Source organism: Poecilia latipinna, unplaced genomic scaffold (assembly GCF_001443285.1).
Source record: "Poecilia latipinna isolate Pla-1442-1.1 unplaced genomic scaffold, P_latipinna-1.0 Scaffold1640, whole genome shotgun sequence".
Taxonomy (NCBI): domain Eukaryota; kingdom Metazoa; phylum Chordata; class Actinopteri; order Cyprinodontiformes; family Poeciliidae; genus Poecilia; species Poecilia latipinna.
This window is the reverse complement of record NW_015114256.1, coordinates 66557-91004: the sequence shown is the minus strand read 5'-3', so window position 1 is coordinate 91004 and position 24448 is coordinate 66557. Positions and strand designations below refer to the sequence as shown.

Sequence of the window (24448 nt, the reverse complement as noted above, 5' to 3'; positions counted from 1 at the left end):
TAAATAAATAAAAAAAACACTCCACATGAATGAAAATTTAAAAAATAAGAACAATAAAATTTGTTTACCTACGAAATGTGTGGATAGTCCATGACAAATTTCTAGATATTTTTAATTTCAAATCTTATATGCAACGCTATTGTAGTCTACAGAGTGTGGGAGAATGTGATTTGATTATATGCTACAACCACCTTCCATACACGTCCGACAGCTGTCTTCGGTTGGCGGAGGACCGACGTCAGTGTTTGTGCTTCTTTGGGGAAGATGGCGGAGGCTGCGGCTGTTCCCCCGCATCGGTTTTTCTGTCACTGTTGTAAGGGAGAGGTAAACCCCAAACTCCCGGTAGGTCAGATGACTTTAGTTTATGTGCCGTGTTATTTTGTGGAGTACTGGGGCTGACAGCGCTGCCTGCCGGAGAATGTCTGATTCTCTCGCCTGCTTGCTAAAGCTAAACCCTGCTAGCCTGGTAGCGCTTGTTAGCCCCGTTTGTTGTTGTTGTAAACTCGCGAAATAAACTCCTGTAAAGGTTTTATTTTAGTAAAGAAACAGACTTTAAAAGCAAACACTGTCTACTTTTGAAAGGTTTAAACGTCTAACATGGTTATGCCAAAACTCTCTGCTTAAAAGATTTGCTTAAGATACTTCAGATATGTTGTTCGCAATATTTCTACCAGTCAACAGCAACAACCGAGAGAAAGCTGTTAACTAATTGATCAAAGACAACTTATTTAAAATTAGCTAACAGAAAGTCGACAGTTACTGTTTCTGATTTTAAAAAATGTATTATTGACAGGACAAGTTGGGGAATTTTCCAGTGTACACTTAAAAGTGTTTAGTTTCAGTTTTGTTATCAAAAGTAGGAGTGAACTGACCATAAGTGAGCTATTTACGGTCAACATTACGATACGTAGAATATACATTTTATTTCCGCTCATGTATTTTTGAAAGACTTGGAGTAAATCCAAGCTTTAACAAGTACTGAAGGAGCTTCTACTGTAGCCGAATGATATCTGTAAGATCTTTGATTAGTCTTATATGACCATTAATGGGGCTTTTGGAGACAACTTTGTATTGCATTAAATACATTTATGAATTTAAAAGTTAATTTAAGAAACGTGGTCACACTTGTCACTGTTCCATATTTACATATAGTCTTTGAGAACTATAAAATAATATGGTAGAATAAGACCGTTCAATATTTTTCTCTATCCTCGCTTCCCTGAGTTGTCATTAGTTATATTATCAAGACTAATAGTTTTCATATGTTTTATTACAAGCAGCATCTCTGTAAATACCAAGTCTCCCCCCAGTATCTTCTTGAGATATTTAAACTCCTGCCTTATCTCAGAGAATTCCAAAATGCTGCCAACATTTCCAGATCTCACATATTCCATGATAGCCAGAGGTTTAAAGTGCAAAAACATCCAACAGAGCAGCTTTGCTGTAATGTTAAGCCTTCCTGTTAGCTGATGTTGAAGCTCCCTGTTGAAGCATCCTGAACGAGTAGCTCACACACCTGTGTACAAAGTAGTTTTCTTTTTAAGCAGCTACTTGCACTTTTGAATTTCATCAGACTTGATTAAAATAGCCAACTTTGAGTCTTCCTGCATCAGTAATCGCTCCCCCCATGAAATGACCGGATGTTGCACCTCTGCTTTTCAGTCATATTTTTAAGTCCTTGTTTTTTGGTGCATCTCTAGATAATTTTCAGTTGTCAACCTTTTTTTTCTTTTTTTAATTTAAATTCAGTTCCCATTGACATGAATGAAAACTGCAGGGTGAAATCAGATATATATATATATATATTTTTTATTGCCCTTTCTCATGTTAATACACAACATTTCATCTCAGGGCAACACTCACCTGATTGTCTCACCAACTGTAGTTGAAATTGTTTTTCTTACCCTGTTTATTTATTTATTTATTTATTTATTACTAATTTTTTCAATAAGTTATAACAAAGTGAAGCTTATAAAAAATTGTGGCATTTGTTGCATAAGCGTTACAGTCAAGGATAAGCTTATACTTGACTATAATAAGTCAGGTAAGCTAATCATTGTTTCATTAAATCACATTTGTATTGTGTTTACTTGCAACACTTCTAATTAGAGGTTTACATGCTGAGCTTCATTTGAATCTTTGCTTCTATGTATTGCATGTTATTCATCTTTCTACCCATCACTCACTCAAAATAGGTGTGCTACTTTAAAGGTTACTAAGTGCTTATAACATGTCAGTCAGCCGGATGACTACAACACCCAAGTATCGCGGCACACTACCTCGGTACTTCCCAGGTATCGTTTTTCATTCATCCAGGATCATGTGCGCATGTATAAAACAGAAAGGATAAACTGGGCGAGTGACACACGACTGGCCCAGTCTGGTTTTGCTAATTGTGCACTTTCAGATCCTAATGTTTGCCAAATCAGACTAATGACATGTAACTCCTGGAATAATGTCATGCATGTATGAAGAAATTTATATCAATTTTTTTCCCAAATAAAAGTCTGTCATGAGCTGAACACCTTTAAATAGAGTTTCTTATGCGGGCGGTATTAATCTGATCACCTCCTCGTTGTCTGCGTGTTCTGAATCTCCGCTCAGCCCTGTTTTCATGGCTGGAAGGCCCTGGCTTTCATTAGGAAAAGAACATCTGAGCGACGGTGGTGTTTTCCTCATTCTGTCTCACTAACACTCAAGGCGTGGTCGGCCAGACCAGCTCTACCTCCTGGGTTGCATTCAGAAAACACTGGCTGTCATTCAAAAACAAAAAGGGTCTAATATCATCTGCCAATGTCCTGTTGTTAATTTAATCATCAAGTAAAAATACATTGAGATGTTTTTACTCTGGAATCTGTAAAGTGGTTTCAGATAACATCTCAAAAAATGGAACTGGTGTCTTTTTACTTTTGGTTTTCTTGCTGTGTTTAAAGGGGTATATGATACAAAGATATTAGATTACGACATGAAACATTGAGAATAACATACATTTAAAGCAAAGTTTATTTCCATGCTTGTCTACGTTTTGTCAGCTCACTTAAGTGGAGCCAGAAAGAAAACATTTACAAGCCAAATTATCTAAGACTTTGTAGTCATATGTGTGGATCCAGGTAGTGAAGTTTTTAATTTGCTACCTATGAAATACGAGTCTTTTACTTTTTATTTTCTTCTAAAAATGATTGGCTGATTGGGATTTACACATTAATAAATTAGTCTCGTTAAATGTCAGTACATTTTATTTTATTTTCAAGTTTTGAGCTGTTCCACATTGACCTTCCAGTTGAAAGAATATGTTTATTTTGTAAAATATGTAAATTAAAATATAAAATCTGAATTTGGAAACAACAGATTTTAAAGGCTTTTTTTAATATGAGGATCATTTTGCTCAGTGCTGATCTGCGTTCTCACACGTCTTTTATTTCCCTGCTTTGCCTTTGGCTCTGTTAAATCAATTTTATATAAATAGCATGCACGTTACCTGAGTGATGTCGATTTACCTTCAAATTAAAGTACAAATTTGGAGGCTAGCTAAGTAGTCTGGTACCGGGTGCTCTGGAAGTTTTAGGTATTAAATGTCAGCTGTCCAAGACACAACTTTGCAAAATAAAAAAGACAAGTGTATCATTTTTTTTCCCTGTATCCCATAGTCATTTTTCTCTCTCAATTTTAGTTTAAATCTTTTTGAATTAAATATGAATTCACTTTGAAATACGCAGCCACACATTTTTCCTGAACCCAGTGAATGTCACTAGTGTAAGAATAACAAATGTTTATTGGTTCCATCTTCTTTAGTCTAAAACAATGCCTCCTTTTTTTTTCCTCTTTTTTCGTCCTATTTTGTAACATCTGTTTCACTCGTTTAGCCCAATCATAACACCTAAACCTGGATTACTCGAGCCCCGTTCTCGAGATTCACAATCCTGCGACTTTTGGATGCGTCTTCTCTCCAACACACCTGAGTTAAATTGACTGAATTCCCTCATCAGCTCTGCAGAGCCACAATAACGACCCATTAATGTGATTAAGCTGCGTTGGAGAAGAAATGCATCTAAAATTTTCTGGACTGGACTTGGCCATCCTTGGCCTAAACAAACATCTTCAGTTCCTGGTGAACTGTATGAAAATGTCTGACTCGGCCTTTGTTTTGCTTCCTTCCAGGAATACATCTGTCCAAGATGTGATTCGGGTTTCATAGAGGAAGTAACAGAGGACTCCAGGTATGAGGCTTTTCTGCCGCTGCTTTAATTGTCCGTATAAGTAATCGTGTTGATGTCGAAGTGTTCAGACTTTAGGCTGAAGTTCTGTTTAAGCTCCTCCTTGTGTAGTCTTGTTAGTCTCTTAAAATTGTTCATAAATGAGGGGTACGGTGTATGTTCATAATAGTGTGTCTTTTGTCCCCTTGTGCGCTGCTTCCCTCAGTCTCCTAGAGGGCGGCGCTAATGGGCTAGATGACACAGCCACACAATTTGCAGAGGTATGGGTTTTTTGGGAGGGTCGTTGAAGGAACACAAACTAACATTCATGATGTTTCAGTTTGTCGTCTTCTCTTCTTTTGACCCTTATTCCTTATTGTTTTCTGCGTGCAATTTCTCATACTAACTCTTCCCTGTTGTTGACATGTTTGTAGCTATGGCACCTTTTATTACTGGAGCGGCCATTTACAACAGACAGAGACAGTCCCGACTCCGAGCACCGGCTCCCTGGAGGCCGCTTGACGGGCTTCGGTGATCTGGGAGGGTTGGGAGGCGGATCGATCGGGGGATCTGTCCCCACAGGTCTGGGAGGATCCATGGGGGGTCTGCTGGGATCCGGGGACTCCTGGGGGCAAGGGCGTCCGCCTCGTTTAGGCAGCCAGAGGAGATACAGGTCCAGAGGCAGCAGCAGGCCAGATCGCTCACCAGCGGTTGAGGGGTAAGTAGTTTCTACCGCCCGGCTCGGTCGTCTCCCTCCGTGCCTCCCTTTAGTTTTGCTCCTATAAGCCTCGTTTCCAACAAACGGCGGCGGTCGAGACATGTTGCAGCTCCAGTGCGGTCGCTGGAGTCGCTCACGGCTGACGTACAGAATGATTTGCTGCAACTTGTCTGAAGTTCCAGGGGCAGCCCTGCAGTTCTCTGTGCTGTGTGCGCAGTGGCTAAATACAAGATGACTTTCACAGCAAAAAGCCACATGCAGATTTCCAGATCACACATAACTTGCTGCACATGGCCAGAAATCAACTGATCAAATGAAATTAACCAGAAATAAAAATGAAACATGTTTTTGGTTGATTTGTCTCCAAAGACTCTGATCTTGATCCTCATACAATCATTTATATTTTTTAAATTGATTTTTCCTGCTTATTTTGCTCAACTAAAGAAACCAAAAATCTGAATTTAGCAGTATAACTGGAGCCGATCGTGTCTTTGTCTTCTCATAGCAAAGTTCTTGAATATACGATTTAAAATGGATTCTTTGCTACGTTGCGCTTTCCGTAGACGAGTTCATCCTTTTAGGAGACAGTCATGGAAACGATGCTTCTCATCAGAGTTGCAGAAAATTGCCCTTTTACTCAATATCTGTCGGCAGTACTCAAAATATATGCTTCATTGATCATGGAGGGTGATTTCTTTACACATGTAAAATAACAAGGCACAAAATATATTGAGAAGATTGGAGTAAATGAAGAGAACGTACAAAGAAAAAAGCTCCAGAACGCTCCAGAAAAAAGCTTTCTGGAGTGTCTGCTTTGCTCAGCAGTTTCAGTGACGATGTTTAAATGTTTCTTGAACCGCAGATAAGATAAGAGGAGGGAACCGCAGATCCCTCCTCTTATCTGATATCTTACTTTCTTTTACATAATTCAGACACGTGTCAAAAAATCTCCAGACAGTCATCCCTATCAGGGATGTTAGGCAAACCTCCAACAATGTTAACAGATGTTGCAGTAACAATATGACTTGCAATAAATAAGCAACTAAACATTGTCTAGGTTTTATTGTAAAAGCTACTTCCAGACGACATCCGCTGTTTTTGTTACTCAAACAAGTTAGTTTTAGTTTCATAATGATTTTTTCCTCTTAAACCTGCTTATTGAACTGCTTTAAACTGCTTATTACAGTTTAGGCAGTTCTTCATAATATGCATATTGTGTATAGTGATATTGCAATGATGGATAAATTTGCAATAAATTGCGCATCCCATGTCTTAAGTCATTCATAGGTCAGAGAATTTCTCTAAGACTGCTTGAGCATTAATGTACGAATGAGTGAAGAAGCAGCCAAAGTCCAAAGAAAGTCTTTGTTTGGTTTCCAGAAATATTAATGCAATTTCTGACATGTACTTTAATTTAAAAGGAAAATCTATTAATTGTCTTCCAGCTATAGAGTCTTGCATTTGGTTCTAACTTTAGTTGCTGTTGTGTGTGTTTTTTTTTTTCTTACAGGATTGTACAGCAGTTTCTAGCTGGACTCTTTGCCAACTCTGGAGTTCCCGGCTCACCTCCTCTGTCATGGTAAAATCTAAGCGGCTTCGCCGGAGCCTCAGCGTTGCTTTTCTGAAACTGTTCATCTCCAGCTTGGCTGCTCCTCTTACAGGACGGGGATGCTGCACTCTAACCCAGGCGATTACGCCTGGGGGCAGGGAGGGTTAGACGCTGTCATAACGCAGGTGAACTCATTTTCTTTCCACACTTTCACCTGTTTTTACCCTCGAGTTTACCTGTGTGTGTGTGTGTGTGGTTAGTTACTAGGTCAACTGGAGAACACAGGCCCTCCTCCAGCGGAGAAAGAGAAGATTTCTTCCCTCCCGACTGTCAGTATAACTCAGGAACAAGCAGGTCTGTCATATTTCCCACCTTTTAGTTTCTGACTTTGTCCTTAAAGTTGACCATAGCTGTGTTTGAGTTGTCAGTTTTATCCCTGTCCATGGACAGCGGCTGCTTTATTAGGGCTGTTTACATTTGTTTTTTTTATATTTTTTTGGTCATGGCTGCTAAGTTTTTAAACTAGTGATTAAATCTAGAGACTCTATATGTTTTAGTGCTGTTCACATACACCGAATCACTTTAATGCATTACTATGACTTTTTTTTCTTTTATTGAGAAAATATATATTTAATTAGTATTTGTTTATATGCATCTTTTAGAATCAGAATGAAATGACTCTGGTCAGCTTTCTACAGTCTTATATTTTTTTTGGGGAAAAAAATCATTTATTCTTAGGAGTGCTTTACGTTTGGACAGGTATTTCAAATGAAAGTGAAGTAAACTGCAGCCAAACTGCATCTTAAATTGAGGACTTCAGCTGATTTTTGACATTTAACATGGGCAAATTTTTTATTTTAAGATTTTTTTGGCTCTAGAGGCCTTTATTTGATAGTTAATTGATAGGAAAGTGGGTAATGAGAGAAGGAGGAAGATGTGCAGCAAAGGTCGCCAAGGCCGGGAATCGAACCTGCGACAGCTTTGTCGAGAACTAAGGCCCCCATATGTGGGTTGTGCTTAATCCTTGTGCCACCACAGCACACCCACACGGGCAAATTCAATATTTATTGTATTTAAAGTCTCACAACAGTACAAATATATTCCATGGCTGAAAATCAGTGTATATTATTGTATTTAAATTTCAAAATGGGTCAACAATAGATTGAAAAATCCAGCTAATTGTGGGATTAACTGGAAAAGAAAGACTAAGTTAAACAGAAAGACTATGGCTAATAAAAACATCCAAAACTCTGTTTAGGGTAAAATTTTCATTAACCTAAAAGAGATTAACAGTTTATCCCATTAACTAATTGCAGGGTACTCTTTGTAACTTTGTCTTTTTAGAGTTTAACTTGCACTAACTCCCTATCTTTGAATTGTAAATAAAGAATATGAAGCTCATAAATAAACAAAAAAAGAAAAGTGTTTTTTTTATTATTCTGTCAGTGAAAACTGAAGCATGTTTTCCTCTTCTCTCCTGCAGATTGCTGTATGGAATGCCCAGTGTGCAAAGAGGACTTTGCAGTGGGAGAACCAGTCAGACAGCTACCCTGTAACCACTTCTTTCACTCAGACTGTATAGTACCATGGCTGGAAATGGTGAGTCACCATACAGAACAGCAAGCATATGATTCATTTGCTGTTCTTGGGGTAAAAAAAAAATCCAGATGTAAAACCACATTCAAACTAGCTTTCCAGGATAGAGCAAAAAAAATACATATATATAATCACAACCAATTTCCATGTGCAAGATCAGTATGAGAAAGGAATGATTAGGTTTGCAATTGTACAGTACTTTTAAAGACCATTCTTAACCCTTTAAGCTTTTCATATTTTGCCAATTTCATTGGGATTTTATGCACTGGAAAGAAACAAGTGAGCACATAATAATCAGATATTAGTGCATTTATAAGTTCTAAGTTTCCACAAACTGGAAATCAATTTGCGGGAAACTGATTTTACAGTGGAGGAAAACTGTGGAGGAAGGCGTTCTGGTCGAATGAGAGAGAAAACTTAAGCTGAACACATCACCCCCACGAGGAAATATAGTCGTGGAATGGCCCAGTCAAAGTCCAGATCTGAATACTGCTGAGAATCTGGGTTTCAGCAGATTCTCAGCAGATAAAATGCTGTTCAGAGACGTTCTCCATCCAGTCTCGCTGAGCTAGAGCTAATTTGCGAAAAGATTAAAACATCCCTCTAGGTATGCAATGTGTGACAGAAAGTGGTTCCTATAAAATGTTCACTCCAGAGACAATGAATGAATTCATACTTATGGGATTTTTAGCATTGTCCTCCTGCTTTACATATACGTGTTAAAACCCATTAAAGTTGGAGGTTTAACATGACAAAATCAGAAAAAGTTAAAGTGGCTGGCTTGATATTTCTAATTGAAAGACAGTCATGTACTAATCTCCATTGACATCCACTGAAATTAGTTTGATTTGATTAAAGCTCAGTTTGTAAGTTGAATTAATGTGTAGGTGGGAACATGCTGCACTGGTTTAGCTTGACAGTAGTAACACCAAATTTTGGCCAAACTGCAGCGATCTGATGTCTGCCTGCTTTTCCCGTGGTTCTGCAGCACGACACGTGTCCAGTGTGTCGGATGAGTTTGAACGGAGAAGACAGCAGCAGCCAGCCCTCAGAGTCCCCCTCGCTCTCCACGGACCCCCGCACACAGGAGAGATGGTCTTTTTGAGACACCGCAGCTGTCTCATCCTCAGCTATCCGTCACATACATCCAGGAAAAAGGAAGAAAACGCTTCTCATTCTCCCTATTTTCTCTCTGTTCCTGTCATCATATTTTCAGCCACTTTGTATATTTATTTTCTATTTTTAATGCCTTCTTCTTCAATCATGTATCCTCTTAAAGACGTCTTAATTTGTTGTGGTTTGCTGAATCTGTTTTTGTCGGGATAGAGCAGCCTAGATTGACCCTCATCTCGCCCCGTTCTTTTTCCGTTTCCTCTTCTCGAGCAAAACTTCGCCACGTTTTTCTCTCGGCGCGTTGCTGAAATTCTCTGGCGGAGGGAAAAAGACTTTATTTCTTTACCGTTTCAAAGACACAGAATCCTGTAGCTGAGCCCCTGTGAAGGCACGAGGAATATTCGTAACGGCAACTCTGCTCAGTTATTTTACAGTGATTATCAGGAAAATGTTGATGTTTTTAAATTTAATAGGAATCTGGGTAAAAGAGCCACAAGTAGAAGCTGTAACTTCAGATAAGAGGAAGCATTTTTTTTTAAGCCCTCCCAACTCCTCTCTGTCTGAAACCGTACATGAAATGACATTTTTTCAGTGTTTCGCCCCCGTATCTCCTGCGTGAGATGTCATAAACTCCTCCTGGTGTATATATTAAATACAAATGGCATCCCTCTCTCATTTTAGTCCTCTGTTTATGGCAGTCTTCTTTTGATTCACATTTTTATCACTTATTTTGATGTAAATAATTTTAGTCCTACTTAAGGTTTGCAAAGGAAAAAGAAGACATTGAGAATGGCAACACAAATGTGAAATACATGGTGTATGAAAAGTGTATATAATAAATATAAAATGTTTATGATGTATCAATAAATTGACAAAAAATGTTGCTCGCTTAAAGTGCGTTTAATATTGAGAAACATTTTTGAACAGTGCGCTTTACACACAATAAAACTAAAAGAAGGCATTTATGAGCTTTGTTGATCAGAACGATCATTAGTAGCACGATGAGGCTTGTGAATAAATCACTTTCATTTATTGCATGTTGCTTATTTGAAAAAAAACGGTGAAAAAAAAAAATAGCTTCACAAACTCGATTAAAAATGTGCTGAGGTTCTTTGGAGTTATTTAAATAACTAGTAATTGTGCGAAACAGAAATGTGTTCATAATAAAACCGACACGGGGTCTGCTCCTTTTCCAGCCGACTGGGGAAATGTAGGGAAAGCCAGTGGGGACATTATTGATGCTGAATACCTTCACATTCGTAGTGCAAAACAAATGAGCATATTTGCTGATGATAGCAGTGAATCAGCTTGTAACCGATCCATCTTCATCTCAGAATTTGGGCTACGAACTGTTCAAGTGGACAATTGTCTTAGCAAGGATTTATGACAAGAAAAGTCAAAATCATCCAAGTTGTTTGATGTTCAAACTTTGCCGTTTGATTTATGAACCCATCTTGGAGTTTTTACAAACTGTGTTTGCTAGTCTGCAGTTTAATATTAATAGTTATTAGGGCTTATAAGTCTGATGTCCAATTTAAAGATAAGCTTATATCCTATTACCCGGGGTTTAAAACTGACACCTTTTATGTGGATCGTCCCGAATCACCTCACTGCCTGGGTTGCTTCACCTAACAGCCAAGGTGAAGTCATGCTGAATGAGATCCACTTGACAAAACACAGCCTTTATCAGCAAAACTGACAAAGAGATCAGATGTAAGTCTTGACTGGAAAAAGAAATCCAGTTCAGTACATCTAGAACTCAAACTGCTCCCGTTTTAAACCCCGAGTGGCCCCCGTATCAAATCAAATCTTCAAAAGCAATTAATCTCCACATGTAAACACTGGCTGGGCGGGTAAGTAGCGGCCTCTCATAATGTTGCAACATCTCAAGTTAGCAGGATTGTGAGAATAAACCAATGAAAATATGACGACATGAATGTGTGATGAAATTCCATCTTTTCCAGTGCAGTTTTCCTATTTCTTTAGGAAATAACTCAAAAATGAAAACTACCGTGGACCAAATCATTTGCATACACATACAATGTACTCATACTCATATGTGCATGATGTCTGAAGATTTTGTCACAAACAGATTCAGCATATTCTTAAGTTATATTAGCTGACATAAAGAGCGGACCCCCTTTCTTAAGCTGCTGAGTGTGCCGGCATGTAAATGGTGCAGACCCTAATGAAGACGCAACAGTTTGATGCGATTTATAAATGTGTCCGTAATGCTCAGAGTTAGTGCGTCAGTGTTAAATCTCAGTGTGCGTTCCAAGCCGCCGTGAGCAGCGAATGGGCCGGCGTGGTGCAGGGAATGTAACCCACAGCCGGATCCCACACCTCAAACTGAATGGCTGATGATGACCTGAAGTACACACACACACACACACACACACACACACACACACACACAAAAAGCAGGTTAGTATTTACCACTAAACTGCACTAATTAGAACCTATTTCTTCATTAGTACCTGTTGAGAACGATGAGAACCACAGAGCCGTCTGGTCTGACGAAGGCGGAGAACTCGAGCTGTGTCTTTGCACTAGCGGACACGCCCACCCTCTGCGACCCCTCCCACAGGAATGCACTGTATACAAAGACTAAACATAAGGATCTCGCTGTAAAAATCAACAGGGAAAATGCGAGAAACAAAAATCGTCACCTAAAGTGGGCCATGCTGTAGAAAGTTGGCTGTTTGTAAAAGACGTCCCGCTTGGCGTCCACTATGACGGGGCTGTCCACAAAGTTCTTCACCCAGTTTGGCCCACCAGTCTGGTCCAGTGCCAGGTTCCAGTCAGTCCAGCCCACAACGTAGTGATTCAAGTCCTGAAACAGAGGAAACACACTCGTATCGTATGTCTTCTGAAACTTTAGTAGTGAGAAGTGTTTCTTCATGAAGTGAATCTGCTAACTGGCCATTTACAGTGTCTTGTTACTACAAACACACACCGGAGTTTGGAATATAATGTGATGGACCAACACAAAGTACGGGATGCGCCGTAATTGAAATTAAGAATGGTTTTTACAAGTAATAGTGTGATGTGCATTTTGTACGTAGCCCTCTTCACTCTGACATTTCTAAATAAAATCTAATGTAACGGCATCCAGAAGACGAAGGGACATAGCAGATAAGTTAGAGCCAAAGCTAGGTGAGTGGTTCAGTCAAAGTCCAGACCAAAATTCAACTGAGAATATTTGGCAAGTCTTGAAAACTGACGTTTACTACATTTACTCCTTCTAGTTTGACTGAATAGAAGGAAGAGCAGGCACAAAATTTTCCATTTCTAGCTTTGTACAAAAATGCCCAAAGGACTTCCGACTGTTCCTCCAGTAAAAACTGGTGCTGCAGAAATCGAGTACGTAGACGTGCAAATGCTTTTCAGATTAGTCTTTCTAGAATTATTTGAAAACCCACCCATCACTTGCCTTCCACTACACACTTACGCTTTACCTTTTATCCGTTCGTCCCATACAATCCCAGTAAAGCGCATTAAAGTTTTAGCTTGTAACAAGACAAAACGTGACACCGACAGAGAGGCGCGAACAGGATCAAGTTTTTCTTGACTCAGGCTACGTCTAATACCTGAATGAGAACAAAATGAATAGAATGGAAGGACTCCAGTTTAAAGTGAAGTAAGATGACACAGAACACCAGTTCCAGCTTGCTCTGCAGCCCTGCAGGCAGTTTCTGTAGTGTGTGTGTGTGTGTGTGTGTGCAGCAGAGTGTAACATTTAACCTGCCTGCACTGCGGCGTGGAGGGGAAGGGAGACGCGCCTCTCCGGGACGACTCGCGGCATGTCAAATCTGACGTCTGCAACAAGCGGATCTGACTGAACAAGCACCGGCCCCGAGATGAGCTCACCTCTAGGATGTCATGTGCGTACTGCTCCGCGTGGTCCCAGCTGCCCAGCTTCACCCCGCGGTCCACTGAGCTCCAGCCTGCACAGGCCTCCGTGCCAAACAGATAGTACTCTGGGAACAGCTGATGGGTGGCTCCCAGGCTCGCCTCTGCAGGGACGAGAGTGTCCAGGTACCAGTGCACCGCCACGCCGTGGATGTATCGTGCTGCATGAACATCACTGAGAACCTGGAGGGCAAAAAAACCCCCCCCAAAAAAACAGAAGATAATTACTGCAACTAGAGGTTTATTAGTCTGATCATATAATCTGTACTGAATCCGTCTAATTTATGCCACTACTGAGATGACAACTGTGGCATAAATTCGAGAGATTCAGTGAAATCTGTTCATTCGACAGTCTCCAGATGTTGAACTGACTTTTAGTTACCGTTAGTCTCCACCGAAACGAGTGACTTAATGTTCTCACGCACGTTTCTTTCCCTGCTATTCAGCTGAATTGCTCACATTTACTGAAAGCCAACAGATCAGGCGCCGCTTTTCATTTATCACTTGTTTCACTGCGTCAAACATAAATGCAGTAAACAGAACACAAATGTGAAATTCAAACTAATTACATTTCAAAAATTGCAGTAACGTTGTGATTTACTAATGTAAAAAAAAAAAAAAAAAAGACTCATAATTCCTACAAATTCAGCAAAGTATTCTCCTGACATCTGACTTTCCAAATGACAGGATGGGCTCTGAAAGAAAACTTTATTTCAGATTTTGAAGTTTATTCTGCTAGTATTTTTCTTGTTGGTTTCTAATTTAAAACAACTTAAAGTTTCACAGTTCATTTTTTTTTTTTTTTTTGTCGCTTGAAATCTTGGAGATCTTTTTTTCACAATTGTTTTTCCAGATGTTCCTTTTGTTAATGAGGTGGGTTGGACCGACGCCAGAAGCGGGCCCCCAGTTGAATGCTCCTACCCTAAAGCTTCAGTTTAAAGAATCAGAAATTCATAGAAAAAAATAGACATAGCATAAAGTAGTGCAACACATTCAGAGTTTCTAAATAGTCCGAGAAAGTCTGGAATTTGATTTAAAGTCTGGAAGAGTATGAGAAAAGCCAATGAGAATGTGAAAAAATGTGTATTTCCAAACTTTGTTCTCCGTCTTTCTCTACTCCTTTCATAATTTTTATGTTTTTTGGGTTTAATTGTACTGGATATGTCAGATTATCTGTGGAAAAAATATTTAGCAAAACCTGGGACACACCAGGAATATGTAGACTTTTGGGATGAACTAAATTTTAGAGTAAATGTCACACATTTCCATCAGCACTCCGGATGACTTGCATGTGGAAATATAATTTAATTACAACTGCAGATTGCTCATTTTGAATTCACCTTACATGGCACTACCTTCTGCTTTTACTTTCCTTTTTTTTTTCTTTTTTTTCTTTTTTTTTTGAATGTTTGGTCTACTGCTGGCTTCCTAAAATATAACTGTGCTTTCTGATCTCATCTGCCACCATGTGGGTTGAACAAAGCCAGCGACGACCTTCCCCACTGCTCTATCTGTCTGTCTGTCCTTGGACTCACCACTCGGGCCCAGTGGGGCAGCAGCAGGCGGTTGTCATCTAGTATGAGGATGTGTGTGTGTGGGTGTGCTGAGGACTGCAGGGCCGGGCCCAAGTCCAGAGCCACCCAGTCCCTCTGCTCCTCAGGAGTGAAGCCCAGAGCCTGGAAACTGCAGCCGCACAAAGACACTAAATTATGACTTTTAGCATTTTTTTTTTAAGCCACAAAGACGCTGCGTATTGCTCCAAATCAAATCAGGGACCTGTAGTTTGTCATTTCTCCTGCAGAGGGCTCGTTTCCTGTCGTCAGCGCCCAGAAGGTTAGGTTATATTTAGCATATTCCTCAAGGAACCTGCCAGGGAAAGTTAAAACACATCAGAATTTATCTCTCCAGTATCAGGCCTGTCTGGTGTGCGATAATAATTCAAGGTAAAAGACCCAAAAGTCACCTGATGTAGTACTGAGCCCATGTTTTATGCTCCTTTCCCCCCGGCTGGCCCTTCAGGGAGCCCTTTCCTATGAGCGCACCATTAGTTTTCATCCAGGTGGGGGCGCTCCAGGCGCTGCCCAGCAGGGAAAGCGGGCGAGGGGACAAGGCCTGGGCACGCAGCAGCAGAGGAATCTGAAACAAAGAGGAGGAGGATGTTGATGAGGACACATCAGGAGATGGACGCGTTTCTGCTTCAGTGTGAAGACGGAGACCTTCATCTTCACATCCTCGGGGGCCAAAGCGAAGCTCTTCAGGTCGTAGTCCCCGGGTGTGTCAGCGTAGGTGTACAGGCGAGTGGAGAAGTCGCAGCTGGCCATGGGGACGCGCACAACGCTATAGCCGATACCTGGTTCAACAACACAGAGAAACGAAAACGGTCCAGAGTCTTCGGTGATCAGAGCCGGCCCAAGGCACAAGTTAACCAAGCCACCGTCGAGGGACTCCAGACCAGCAGGGGGCCCTCAAGAGCCACGTAATACTTACGTGCCGTTTGTTGTTCATACCATATTTTGACAAGAATATGCTAGGTTTAATTTTAAATTTGCTCAACTGTTTAATTTGTTGTAAAAGAAAAAAAAATCTTATTTAAAAGAATATAACATTTAAACTAAAATACATATTTTTTTTGATACATTACACAGTTATCGAGTACTACATGATTTCAGTTTTTTGTGGCTGAACTTTAGTACAATTTTTTTGCACAATAAATTTAGTACAATTTATTTATTTATTTATTTTCAGTGCTTTTTATTTAATGAACCACATAAACTGATGGCTCTAAAGTAGTCAATTTAGAGTATTACAAAAAATTACAAAACATACTCTGGCTCATGGTCTTATCTGAAAAGTGGGCTCTAATTCTGCCCAGGTGGCCCTCGAGCGCTGGCGCGGGCCCCGCAGCTGGTGCAGATGTCACAGAGCTTTAAACATCTGCAGGTGTGAAGAATCTGATGATGCTCTCCTCCAAACCGTGACGGCACCGCTGCTCCCTGAATAAATTAAGGTTCCATCGACACGCCTGACTCACTTTACTAGAAATCTTTCATCTCTGCACTGTGAATAAAAACTTCAATAGGATTATGAGCATTGTACTTTGCGGTCCTTTAATCTCTTTTCTGGTACTGTGCTGGTGACATGACAAGATACGATTCTCAAAGATGAAACGATAAAGATCTGCCTGCTGCTGCTGTTGCTGCTGCTGCTGCGATAAGCTACTTCTGCAAAAGCTGATGATCTTATGGTGTTTTGCAAATAAAAACCTCACTGACATTTACAAAGAATGGCTTGTAAAAAAAAATATATAAAAAAAAAAAAGAGGAAAAAAACATTGACGCACATTAAGTTGTGGGGTTCTCAGCGAAACAGCATGCCTTGTAATACTAACAAATTTAATGGAGAAGATCAAATTGTTTTCTCCCTTCAGCCGAAAACAAACAAAAAAAAAACATCTTTAAAATAATAGTAAACAGATCATGTCTGCAGCAATCTTAAGACTTTTCTAAAGACACAATTAAGAGAACACTTTCACTGCTTCTGTTTTTCGTTGCCGTCACCAGAGAACAATCTAACCGAGGAGGGAATGAGGTCGCATTTAAACTGAATTTAAAAAAAAAGAAAAAAAGAAATAGCATTTTCCTGTTATTCATTTATTTTCCTAGACTCAGCAATCTGAACCACCATCTCAAAACTCTAAATCATTTTAGAGCAGCTTGCTGCGGTAAAAGAATTAAAGTGACTTGGACGGTCATCAGATCTGAATCTGATAAAACCCCCAACAGGATTTGCAGCACGATGAAAATTGAGATTGAGGTTTCTGCCAAAATTACTAAATCTACATTATAAAGATTTTTTGTTTGTTTTTTTTTTTTTTTTTTTTGAGGGGGGGAGCAGAAAAGATGTAATCCTGGATGGGGGTAAGTTTATGTCATGCGGTGGTGTGTTACAGTTTTATGCTTTTATGTCCACATTCAGTACCACTCCATATACTTGGCTTCAAAGTGGCCAGATGTTTCTGGGTGGCCACATGACATCATTATGATTTTACATCCCATTTTATATTCCAAACCAAGTTTTGAAGAGAGGCTCGGATCACTTTTGCTGCTGTGTTTCATTGATCTGCTCCAGTAACGACGCCTAAAATCTTGACTGAAGTTTGAATATTGTCAGATCAAATGTCTTCTGGGGAGATGTTTAATAGTCAAACAGCACAAAGATGGAGCTGTTTGACCACATTGGTAGCAGAAATGTTTGGAAGAGTTGCAACTATTGTTTCAAATCTAAAAAAAAAACACATGGATTTCCAAAATGTGGCGTGGGGACCATTTTGTGGCTCTTTGGATGATTTTCTGAGGCCCCAGAGTGCAATTCAAAATCTACTGCAAATAAATTATCGCAGATAAAAGAAACGACAACAAAAAAAAAAAAGAAAATCTACTTTTTCAGCCTTTTTCAACTTGACTACTCTGGTAATTACTGACCACGTGTTTGGCTTTCATTGTAATTTCATAAGTATAAAATTACAAACTTTAAGAATTATTATTATTTCTTTTCTCTAAAAAAAAAAAAAATCTAAATTACGGCACCGGATTCTTTCAGGTAAACAATTCTGGCCTGTGTTGCAAAACGTCTTACATCACTGAGATAGATGATTGGACACAGTTTGGTGTCCCAGCAGGACATTGATCACAAATACACACCAGCACTGATTTATGTTAAAAAGAAAAAAAAAAAACAGTCACAAACTGGAATAAAAACACTAAAAATCCAAAGGAAAATACTGAAAGACTGTTTGAAAATCAAGATTACAAGAAAGTCTGGTTCCTGCTGCTGTCAAATATAGCAAGACAATAAGGCTTTCATTTTTCACTACAGGATGAAGTGCATCGGCTCTTATGTTTAATATTTTTACAGGTAGTGCTTCATCTAAAACAATCACTTGCTGTGTTGGATTTGGTTGCTGTTTGTTACATTAAAACAACAACGCAGTTCATTTTGGTTTATTTTTATACTCTAGCTCCCAACTAATGTCTTCTCAAGACGCTTCAGACGATCCAATTCATACTCATAAATCAGCCCACCATCTAAACAGATTATAGGCAAATTGCATTCTCTAATAAAACCATGCAAGTCACACACTGACCAATCCCTCCTCCAAAACAAGCGAGTGGCCACAGTGGAAAGGAACAACTCCTTTTCACAAGGCAATCTGTGCTTTTATTTTTACACAAACAGAATATTAACTTTTCCATGATAAACAACATGGCAAAGCATTGTCTTTTTTCTTCCTCGAGCTTGGTTTGTATCTATGACATTATAAGTTGCTTTGAAACATCTAACCAGAATAACCATTTTAATGCCATTTTATGACTTAAAGTTGCACTGTTCCACATAAACTCAGCCACTTTATAATCTTCATAAAGTTTATAATCTTTACCTTCTTTGGAGAAGTACTGTCGCAGCAGCTGCTCCTGTGCGCCAGCAGAGAGAGAAAGTATGTTAATAGCCGCTGCGTCCGTCATGGCTCCTCCGAACCCCTTGATCCTCTGATACTTCTGGTAGGGAACAATCGTCAGCCTGAGACCTGGAAGAAGGAAGCTCATTAAGGAAAAGCAATGATGTCCCAACATCCCAGAGCTCATCCTCTTTACCTGCTCCAGTGCTGTTGACCCGGACTTGACCCTGGCCTGGCTCCATCCTGCTGCCTGCCATGCTGCTCAGGTAGGTGGAGTACTGACCCAGAGGTGGCAGGCTGACCGGGCCAACACCGTCACAGTAGGTGGAATTACACTCACACACCACAGAGTCATGGCCGAAGTTCCTGGCAACACATCTATTGATTCCTATGAGAGGACAAACATCAGTACTGCACACAAAAACAATAGGAGGGAATATTTGTGTCTTTGGTTTTGGCGTTACCTGCGCAAAGAGTCACATCTGCCGCGCTGACAACAAGAGCTACGACAAGAACTGATGGCAACAGCGGCACCATTTTACCTGGAGGCGAATACAATAATAAGGATCTGAAACTTTAGCAACATAACTTGAGCTCACTCAGCTCAAAAAAACAAAAACAAACACCTCACAGTCCTGTAGTTCAGATCTATTTGTAAACGATCAAATCACCTCAAGGAGAAGCTGGAAGAAACTCTGACCTGTGCTGAAGGTGAAACTCAGGTGACAACACTCCTCCGCCAATCTGTTGTGCCATTACGGAACTTCCTGATCAGTTTCTGATCACCGTTTGGCTCTGGTCACGTGAATTTTAAAGCGATCACGTGAACAGCGTCGCAGTAATTGGTGCCTACAGCCAGAGGGCGCTCTACCGTCAAAGCGGAGATTTAGGGAGTAAAACAGAGAACGTGTTGTTTTCAGAGCTGATGAATAGCAATGAAATGTATCTGCCATTGTTCCTTAAATTGAACGCAGTCCATTTCGGAAAAGTATAATCAGAGGAGAAAATACTTTGAAAGTGGCAAAAACACTACAAAACAAATAAAGCAGGTTGGGCAGAGTAAGATGGACTGAGGTAGAAGCAATCACAATTGAACACAGTTCATAAAAACGGACAATACTGGTAAAAGAGCATATTTGTGAATAGATGAGAATTAAATAAATAGAATATCCACATTTCATCCATCCACTGGAGAATATTTATCGAAGATTGTTGCAGCGCAAATGTGAGGGAGGGAAATCCAGACATTCCTCTTGCCTGAGACACCATCCTGCTCATTCTGGGGGATTTCAAGGGGTTCCCAGAACAGAAGGTCCTGTCTGGGAAACACGTCTGTCTGAGACTGCTTTCCTGCTGCAGGACCTGGACGACTTCACTTCATTGATGGAATCATGAACTCTGCTCTCTAGCCGAACATCTTGAAAAACAATATCTGGCCATCAGTTTGCAGCTTGAGTTCAGGAGGACTTCGGTTATGCAGCTGCGCCATCATCTGCAGCACAACAGCACATCTTTTATCTCACGCAATAAAAAAAAAAAAGGCTTTCAGAGTGGCTTCGGGGAAAGGCTGGACCTAAACCTGCTTAAATGTTTCAGGATGGTGGTTCATGTTCAAAATCCTACAATGTGAATAGAATAATCATAAAATAAGGGTGGGTCAAAGTTTATCCACAGTTGTTGCTGCCAAGCTATTAGGCATAGGGGGCAATTACCCTTCACTTATTAGAGCCAAGTTTCTCTGGATAACCGATCTTGAAAACTTTATATTATACATTTACTGATGTCATCTTTTAAAAAAATTCTTTGATCTGTAACACACAAGTGTAATAAGAGTGTAAAAACAAGAAATTCATAAGGGGACAAATGCTTTTTGATGACTGTGTTTTTTTTTTGCATGTAGCAATGAAATCCCAAAAAAAACAAAGCTTAACCAGGAAAATAATTTAACATTCAAATATTTATTTTCCAGCAGTGTTAAACATGGATGATGTAACTTTGTGTCAAACAAGACCATGACCCAAGTTCTTCCACGCTTTGCTCCATTTTCAACTTGTAAAATTGTTTGCTAGGATAGTTAATGGTATTCTTAAAGATAAAAAACAAACAAACAGTTGTTCTTATTAATGTTTTATTATGAAAGCAACAAAGTAGTATAATTTACAGCATGATACACACCACAGAGATATACGTTTGCATGTTTCCGATGCAGTGGCATTGTTGTGACGAAACGTTTCTGTGACTTCGTCACAAGTGGCCGCAAAGTCTTTCGAACATGGATGGATTCATGTTACACAAAAAGATGAGTTCTTTCTTCCCTTCTTCTGTTCGGCCTGATGGTTAAAGCAGACATGGTCAGAAAACTTTAGTTGCGTTTCATTTTTTAAAAATCACACAACCGCAGAGTGACAGGATCATAACTCACTCTGTGGGTGCTGCAGCCAGTTCCGGTCCATGTAGTAAAGGTAACAGCTCTCAAACTCCTTCTCGCTGTAGTTGGGCACCGAGACGGGGATGAACGGATCCATGTTGTCAAAGCCTCTCTATGAGGACGACACAGGCAGGAAGTTAAAGAAATCGGTTGTGTACACATTTAAAGCCGTAGTTTTAATTATTATCCTGAAGTATGCACCAATTCAGTCCAATTTTTTCAATAAATTCACATGTAAAAAGTAAAGTCAGAAACTGACGACTGCTTCAGGCACTTCAGGAGAGAAGAGGAACGAAGTGAATGATAAATGTATTCAAATATGCATTAATGTGATGGGGGGGGGAAATAAAAAAAGCTAAAGTCAAGCCCACACAGTCAAGGGTGAAGTAAATAATAAATATTATATTCATATCATGCTAATGTTTTCCATTAGGTGGGTTACGTGATCGCACTTTAAATCTTATAATTTATGCCTCTCGGCGGAAGAAGAGGGATTTATCAGTCCTCGGATGAACTGACTTCCTGGTGTGCAGTCGCGCAACAAATATACTAGTAATTAGTTCAAAACGACTTAATGAAGTCACATGCTAAAGTGCTGCAGTGTCGAAAAGACTAATGCGAGTCATTATTTGCTTTACTCTCCATTTTCACTGGAAAAACAACACCTCTGTGCTGTACTACAAGAAAATAAAAAGCCATTTTCTTTACAAAAACAGCAACTTAAACAGTTCAATGGGCAGTTTCCTGCCAAACAGTCAGAATATGATCCTCTGAGGATAAATGTAATATTAAGAGAAGTACACTGTAACAGACATATATCTGCATAGGGGTTGTTTAAAACTGAGAACAGTCTAGAGACAATCTTTAATAAGCATAAATCTTTACATCCCAACCAGGGGAACTCAACAAACTTTAATGTACTCCTGGGAGGTTTTATGTGATAAATGCACACAACGCAATTATAGTTATAGGCTGCAGAAGAGTGCAAACTGAGGCAGATGTTCCCATTTCAGGAGGGCAACAACCATAAACATGCAGCCTGAGCTACGCTGGCAAACCTTGACTCAAAGCATATTCATGTTTTAAAACGTTCAGAGTTAAATCGGATCTAGAATCTTTGTCAAGACTTCAAGCTCCAAGATGCTCTCCATCCAGTCTAACAGAACTTAAACTTTTTTTTTTTTTTGCAAAGAATCAACAAAAATGTCAGTGTTTAGATAAACATAGTACACTCGACTTGCAGTTGTAACAGTAGCAAAAGATGCTTGTGTGTAAGGCGTTGGCTGGAAGGGAATGAATGTATGGCACACTTTTCGAATTTCTGCAAGCAAAAACTTTTAGAAACAATTTCTCAATTTTCGTACGCTTCAGTGAGGCTCTACGTTGGCTGGCCTAGCACATGAAAACTCAAAGCATATTTAAAAAAATGTGGAAAGAGTCACGGGTTATGACTACGGCAAGGCAGTAAATTTAACTAAACACTCAACAACTCTGGGTGTTCTTAAAACGGCTCAAGATATAAAACTGAGACGACCCTAAGAATCATTTTATCTTTTAAAGACCCCATATAGATGAGGTTCGTCACTAATCGAAGTGATTTCTTTGATGCTACGGTTGCTGCGTCTTTACCCACTTAGATGTCTTTTTTTGATGTACATTAGCCTAAACTGAGCAGCAGAGCTGAATCATCTGCGGCTCTCTGAGGAGCAGCTGATCAAACATCAAGATGAAACAGAATATTCTCTTACCTCTCCGAGAAGATCTTGAGGCAAGTAGGCGGATTTTGGATGGTAGAGAGAGCCCGTCTGAGACAGCGTGGTAATGACGGCGCCGCCGCTCTGAGACAAGACGGTAAATGTCAACAACAGGTTTCTGAAACGGCATTTTGAGGCTTTAGCTGTTGCGTCCCTCCTCACCCAGTCGTTCTTCATCAGCTTTCTCAGGTTATAAACCAAAGTGAGCTCCTCTGGATCCACCTGAGGAAAATTAGAAGGACACCTAAGACTTCCTGTTTGTGGAAAGAGAAAGGAAAAAAAAAAAAAAAAACAGAGGACGCAGCATGATGGACGAGTTTTGTCTTACGGCGGTCTTATCCCCCTTCTTGATGGTGGATCTTCCCCACAGGGCGTTCACGCCGTCCACAGCCACGGCCAGGCGGAAGTCCGCTCCCGGTTGGTCGCTTTGCAGCCTGAGCTCCTTCATCACCGCTCCCACCACGTCGCTGCTGCTCTTTATTCGCGATATGCCCTACAGCAAAGCAAGTAGGCTCAGATGAAAAATGCGATGTTGTGAAAAGGCAGAAAAATATTAAAAACACCACATTATGGTAAAGAGCAGACGGATTTGGGGGGGGGATTTTATACACAATGCATTCCATTTTAAGCCTCAAGTTTTTATCAGATAAAAGGAAAACAAACAAACAAAAAAAAAAAACAGGAAGTATTTGACAGATTAATAGAAAATCAAATCAAATCAGCAGAGGGATGCTTATCAGTATTTCCTCTAATCATGTTAGCATCCTGCACAGTGCCCTCCAGAAACATCAACACCGACAAGTCGGACTCTGATGGATGCAATAAATCTCCCTAAGCTGAAACGTGACAGACAAAAAGTGAGGGGTTTGCAGCTGCACATAAATCCTCGGCTCCTTTCTGTCCTCATCAATGCGGGTGGTACAACAACATTGTGCTGATGCATCACCCTGCTCGGCTCATTGGCTATCGATCACCGGTGGAGGTGGAGAGATGAAACTTTAAAGACTCCTGAAGGAGAGTTAACTCAAGTGGAAATAAAGCAGAGATCATGAGAGAGAGAGAGAGGATGCGCTGTTAATGAAAAACACTGGAATTAGAGGAGGATAAAGGACTGACCTGATCCACCAGCTCTCCGAGTGAACTTCCCGCCTCGGTGGACTCCCTCTTCGTCCACACGTACCGCTCCTTTAGTTTTATCTGAGAACAAAAAAAGTTGCAAACATACGATTTTTTTTTTTTTTTTCACATCAACTTTGAGATGTAAATGTCTCTCGTTATCAAGACTAAAGACCCTCTGCGGAAATCTCTGCAGCACATTCTGAAAGCCCAGCTCAAAACTATTGGTACCTCTTAGGATTAATCAGATTTTCATTTTACAAACGGGAATCTTGACACATTTTCGGGGGGGATTTTACTAATAGACCAACACAGAGCAGCAAATAATATAACCGCTTTGTTCCATGATGCTGATCGGTCACTTATGTCCCCTAAAAAACCTCTGAGGCCTTCTCAGAACATCTGCATTTGCTGAAGTTAAATTATACACTCACAGAGGAATTGATGGTAATGGGCTAATCATAAATAATCATAAAATATTTATACATATTTAGGAACACTGAATTAAAGAGGGAGCTGAATACAGTTCGCCACCACAGTTTTCAGTAGAAGATCTCAGTAAAACACATTTTGTTTTACTAAGTTTGTGTTTGTACCAGGACAAACGTGGGGGG

At 40.0% G+C, this 24448-nt stretch overlaps 3 protein-coding genes across 5 annotated transcripts in view; 1 reads left to right on the top strand and 2 right to left on the bottom strand.

Moving 5' to 3' along the window:
• The first annotated feature begins 226 nt into the window (after positions 1-226).
• On the top strand, positions 227-10048 carry rnf115a (ring finger protein 115a). Its single transcript, XM_015059598.1, has 9 exons — positions 227-342; positions 4159-4217; positions 4420-4474; positions 4628-4911; positions 6422-6490; positions 6573-6645; positions 6721-6814; positions 7944-8059; positions 9045-10048. Exons 1-9 carry the CDS (start codon positions 265-267, stop codon positions 9159-9161), a joined length of 945 nt encoding a protein of 314 aa, XP_014915084.1. The 5' UTR covers positions 227-264; the 3' UTR covers positions 9162-10048.
• Positions 10049-10053: 5 nt separating this feature from the next.
• gba1 (glucosylceramidase beta 1) lies at positions 10054-19346 on the bottom strand. Of its 2 annotated transcripts, none has more exons than XM_015059597.1 (12): positions 19237-19346; positions 19001-19078; positions 18733-18924; positions 18519-18665; positions 15298-15431; positions 15045-15217; positions 14858-14947; positions 14617-14764; positions 13040-13264; positions 11839-12002; positions 11647-11763; positions 10054-11537 (listed from the first exon to the last, which is right to left on the bottom strand). In XM_015059597.1, the coding sequence occupies exons 2-12, from the start codon at positions 19071-19073 to the stop codon at positions 11432-11434; spliced, it is 1569 nt and encodes a 522-aa protein (XP_014915083.1). In that variant the 5' UTR covers positions 19074-19078; positions 19237-19346; the 3' UTR covers positions 10054-11431. The 2 variants fall into 2 exon arrangements, with proteins under 2 accessions (XP_014915083.1, XP_014915082.1); XM_015059596.1 differs by having other exon boundaries at positions 19208-19337.
• Positions 19347-20647: 1301 nt separating this feature from the next.
• dap3 (death associated protein 3) overlaps positions 20648-24448 on the bottom strand; it is a 10268-nt gene continuing 6467 nt past the window's right edge. For both annotated transcript variants that reach the window (XM_015059591.1, XM_015059590.1), the window contains exons 8-13: positions 23835-23915; positions 23047-23211; positions 22881-22940; positions 22713-22802; positions 20959-21076; positions 20648-20866 (exon numbers count right to left, since the gene is read on the bottom strand). In XM_015059591.1, coding sequence (XP_014915077.1) covers positions 20781-20866; positions 20959-21076; positions 22713-22802; positions 22881-22940; positions 23047-23211; positions 23835-23915 — 600 coding nt within the window. In that variant the 3' untranslated portion in view covers positions 20648-20780. The remainder of the gene's footprint in view (positions 20867-20958; positions 21077-22712; positions 22803-22880; positions 22941-23046; positions 23212-23834; positions 23916-24448) is intronic.

Excerpts from the sequence above, each read along its gene's own strand:
- rnf115a (XM_015059598.1), top strand. The coding sequence starts at position 265 with ATGGCGGAGGCTGCGGCTGTTCCCCCGCATCGGTTTTTCTGTCACTGT. Across the intron at positions 4,912-6,421 it reads CGCTCACCAGCGGTTGAGGG|GATTGTACAGCAGTTTCTAG; the intron begins GTAAGTAGTTTC and ends TTTTTCTTACAG. Across the intron at positions 6,815-7,943 it reads TATAACTCAGGAACAAGCAG|ATTGCTGTATGGAATGCCCA; the intron begins GTCTGTCATATT and ends TCTCTCCTGCAG.
- gba1 (XM_015059597.1), bottom strand. The coding sequence starts at position 19,073 with ATGGTGCCGCTGTTGCCATCAGTTCTTGTCGTAGCTCTTGTTGTCAGC. Across the intron at positions 18,666-18,732 it reads GGTCAACAGCACTGGAGCAG|GTCTCAGGCTGACGATTGTT; the intron begins GTAAAGAGGATG and ends TCCTTCTTCCAG. Across the intron at positions 14,765-14,857 it reads GGAGAAATGACAAACTACAG|TTTCCAGGCTCTGGGCTTCA; the intron begins GTCCCTGATTTG and ends GTGCGGCTGCAG.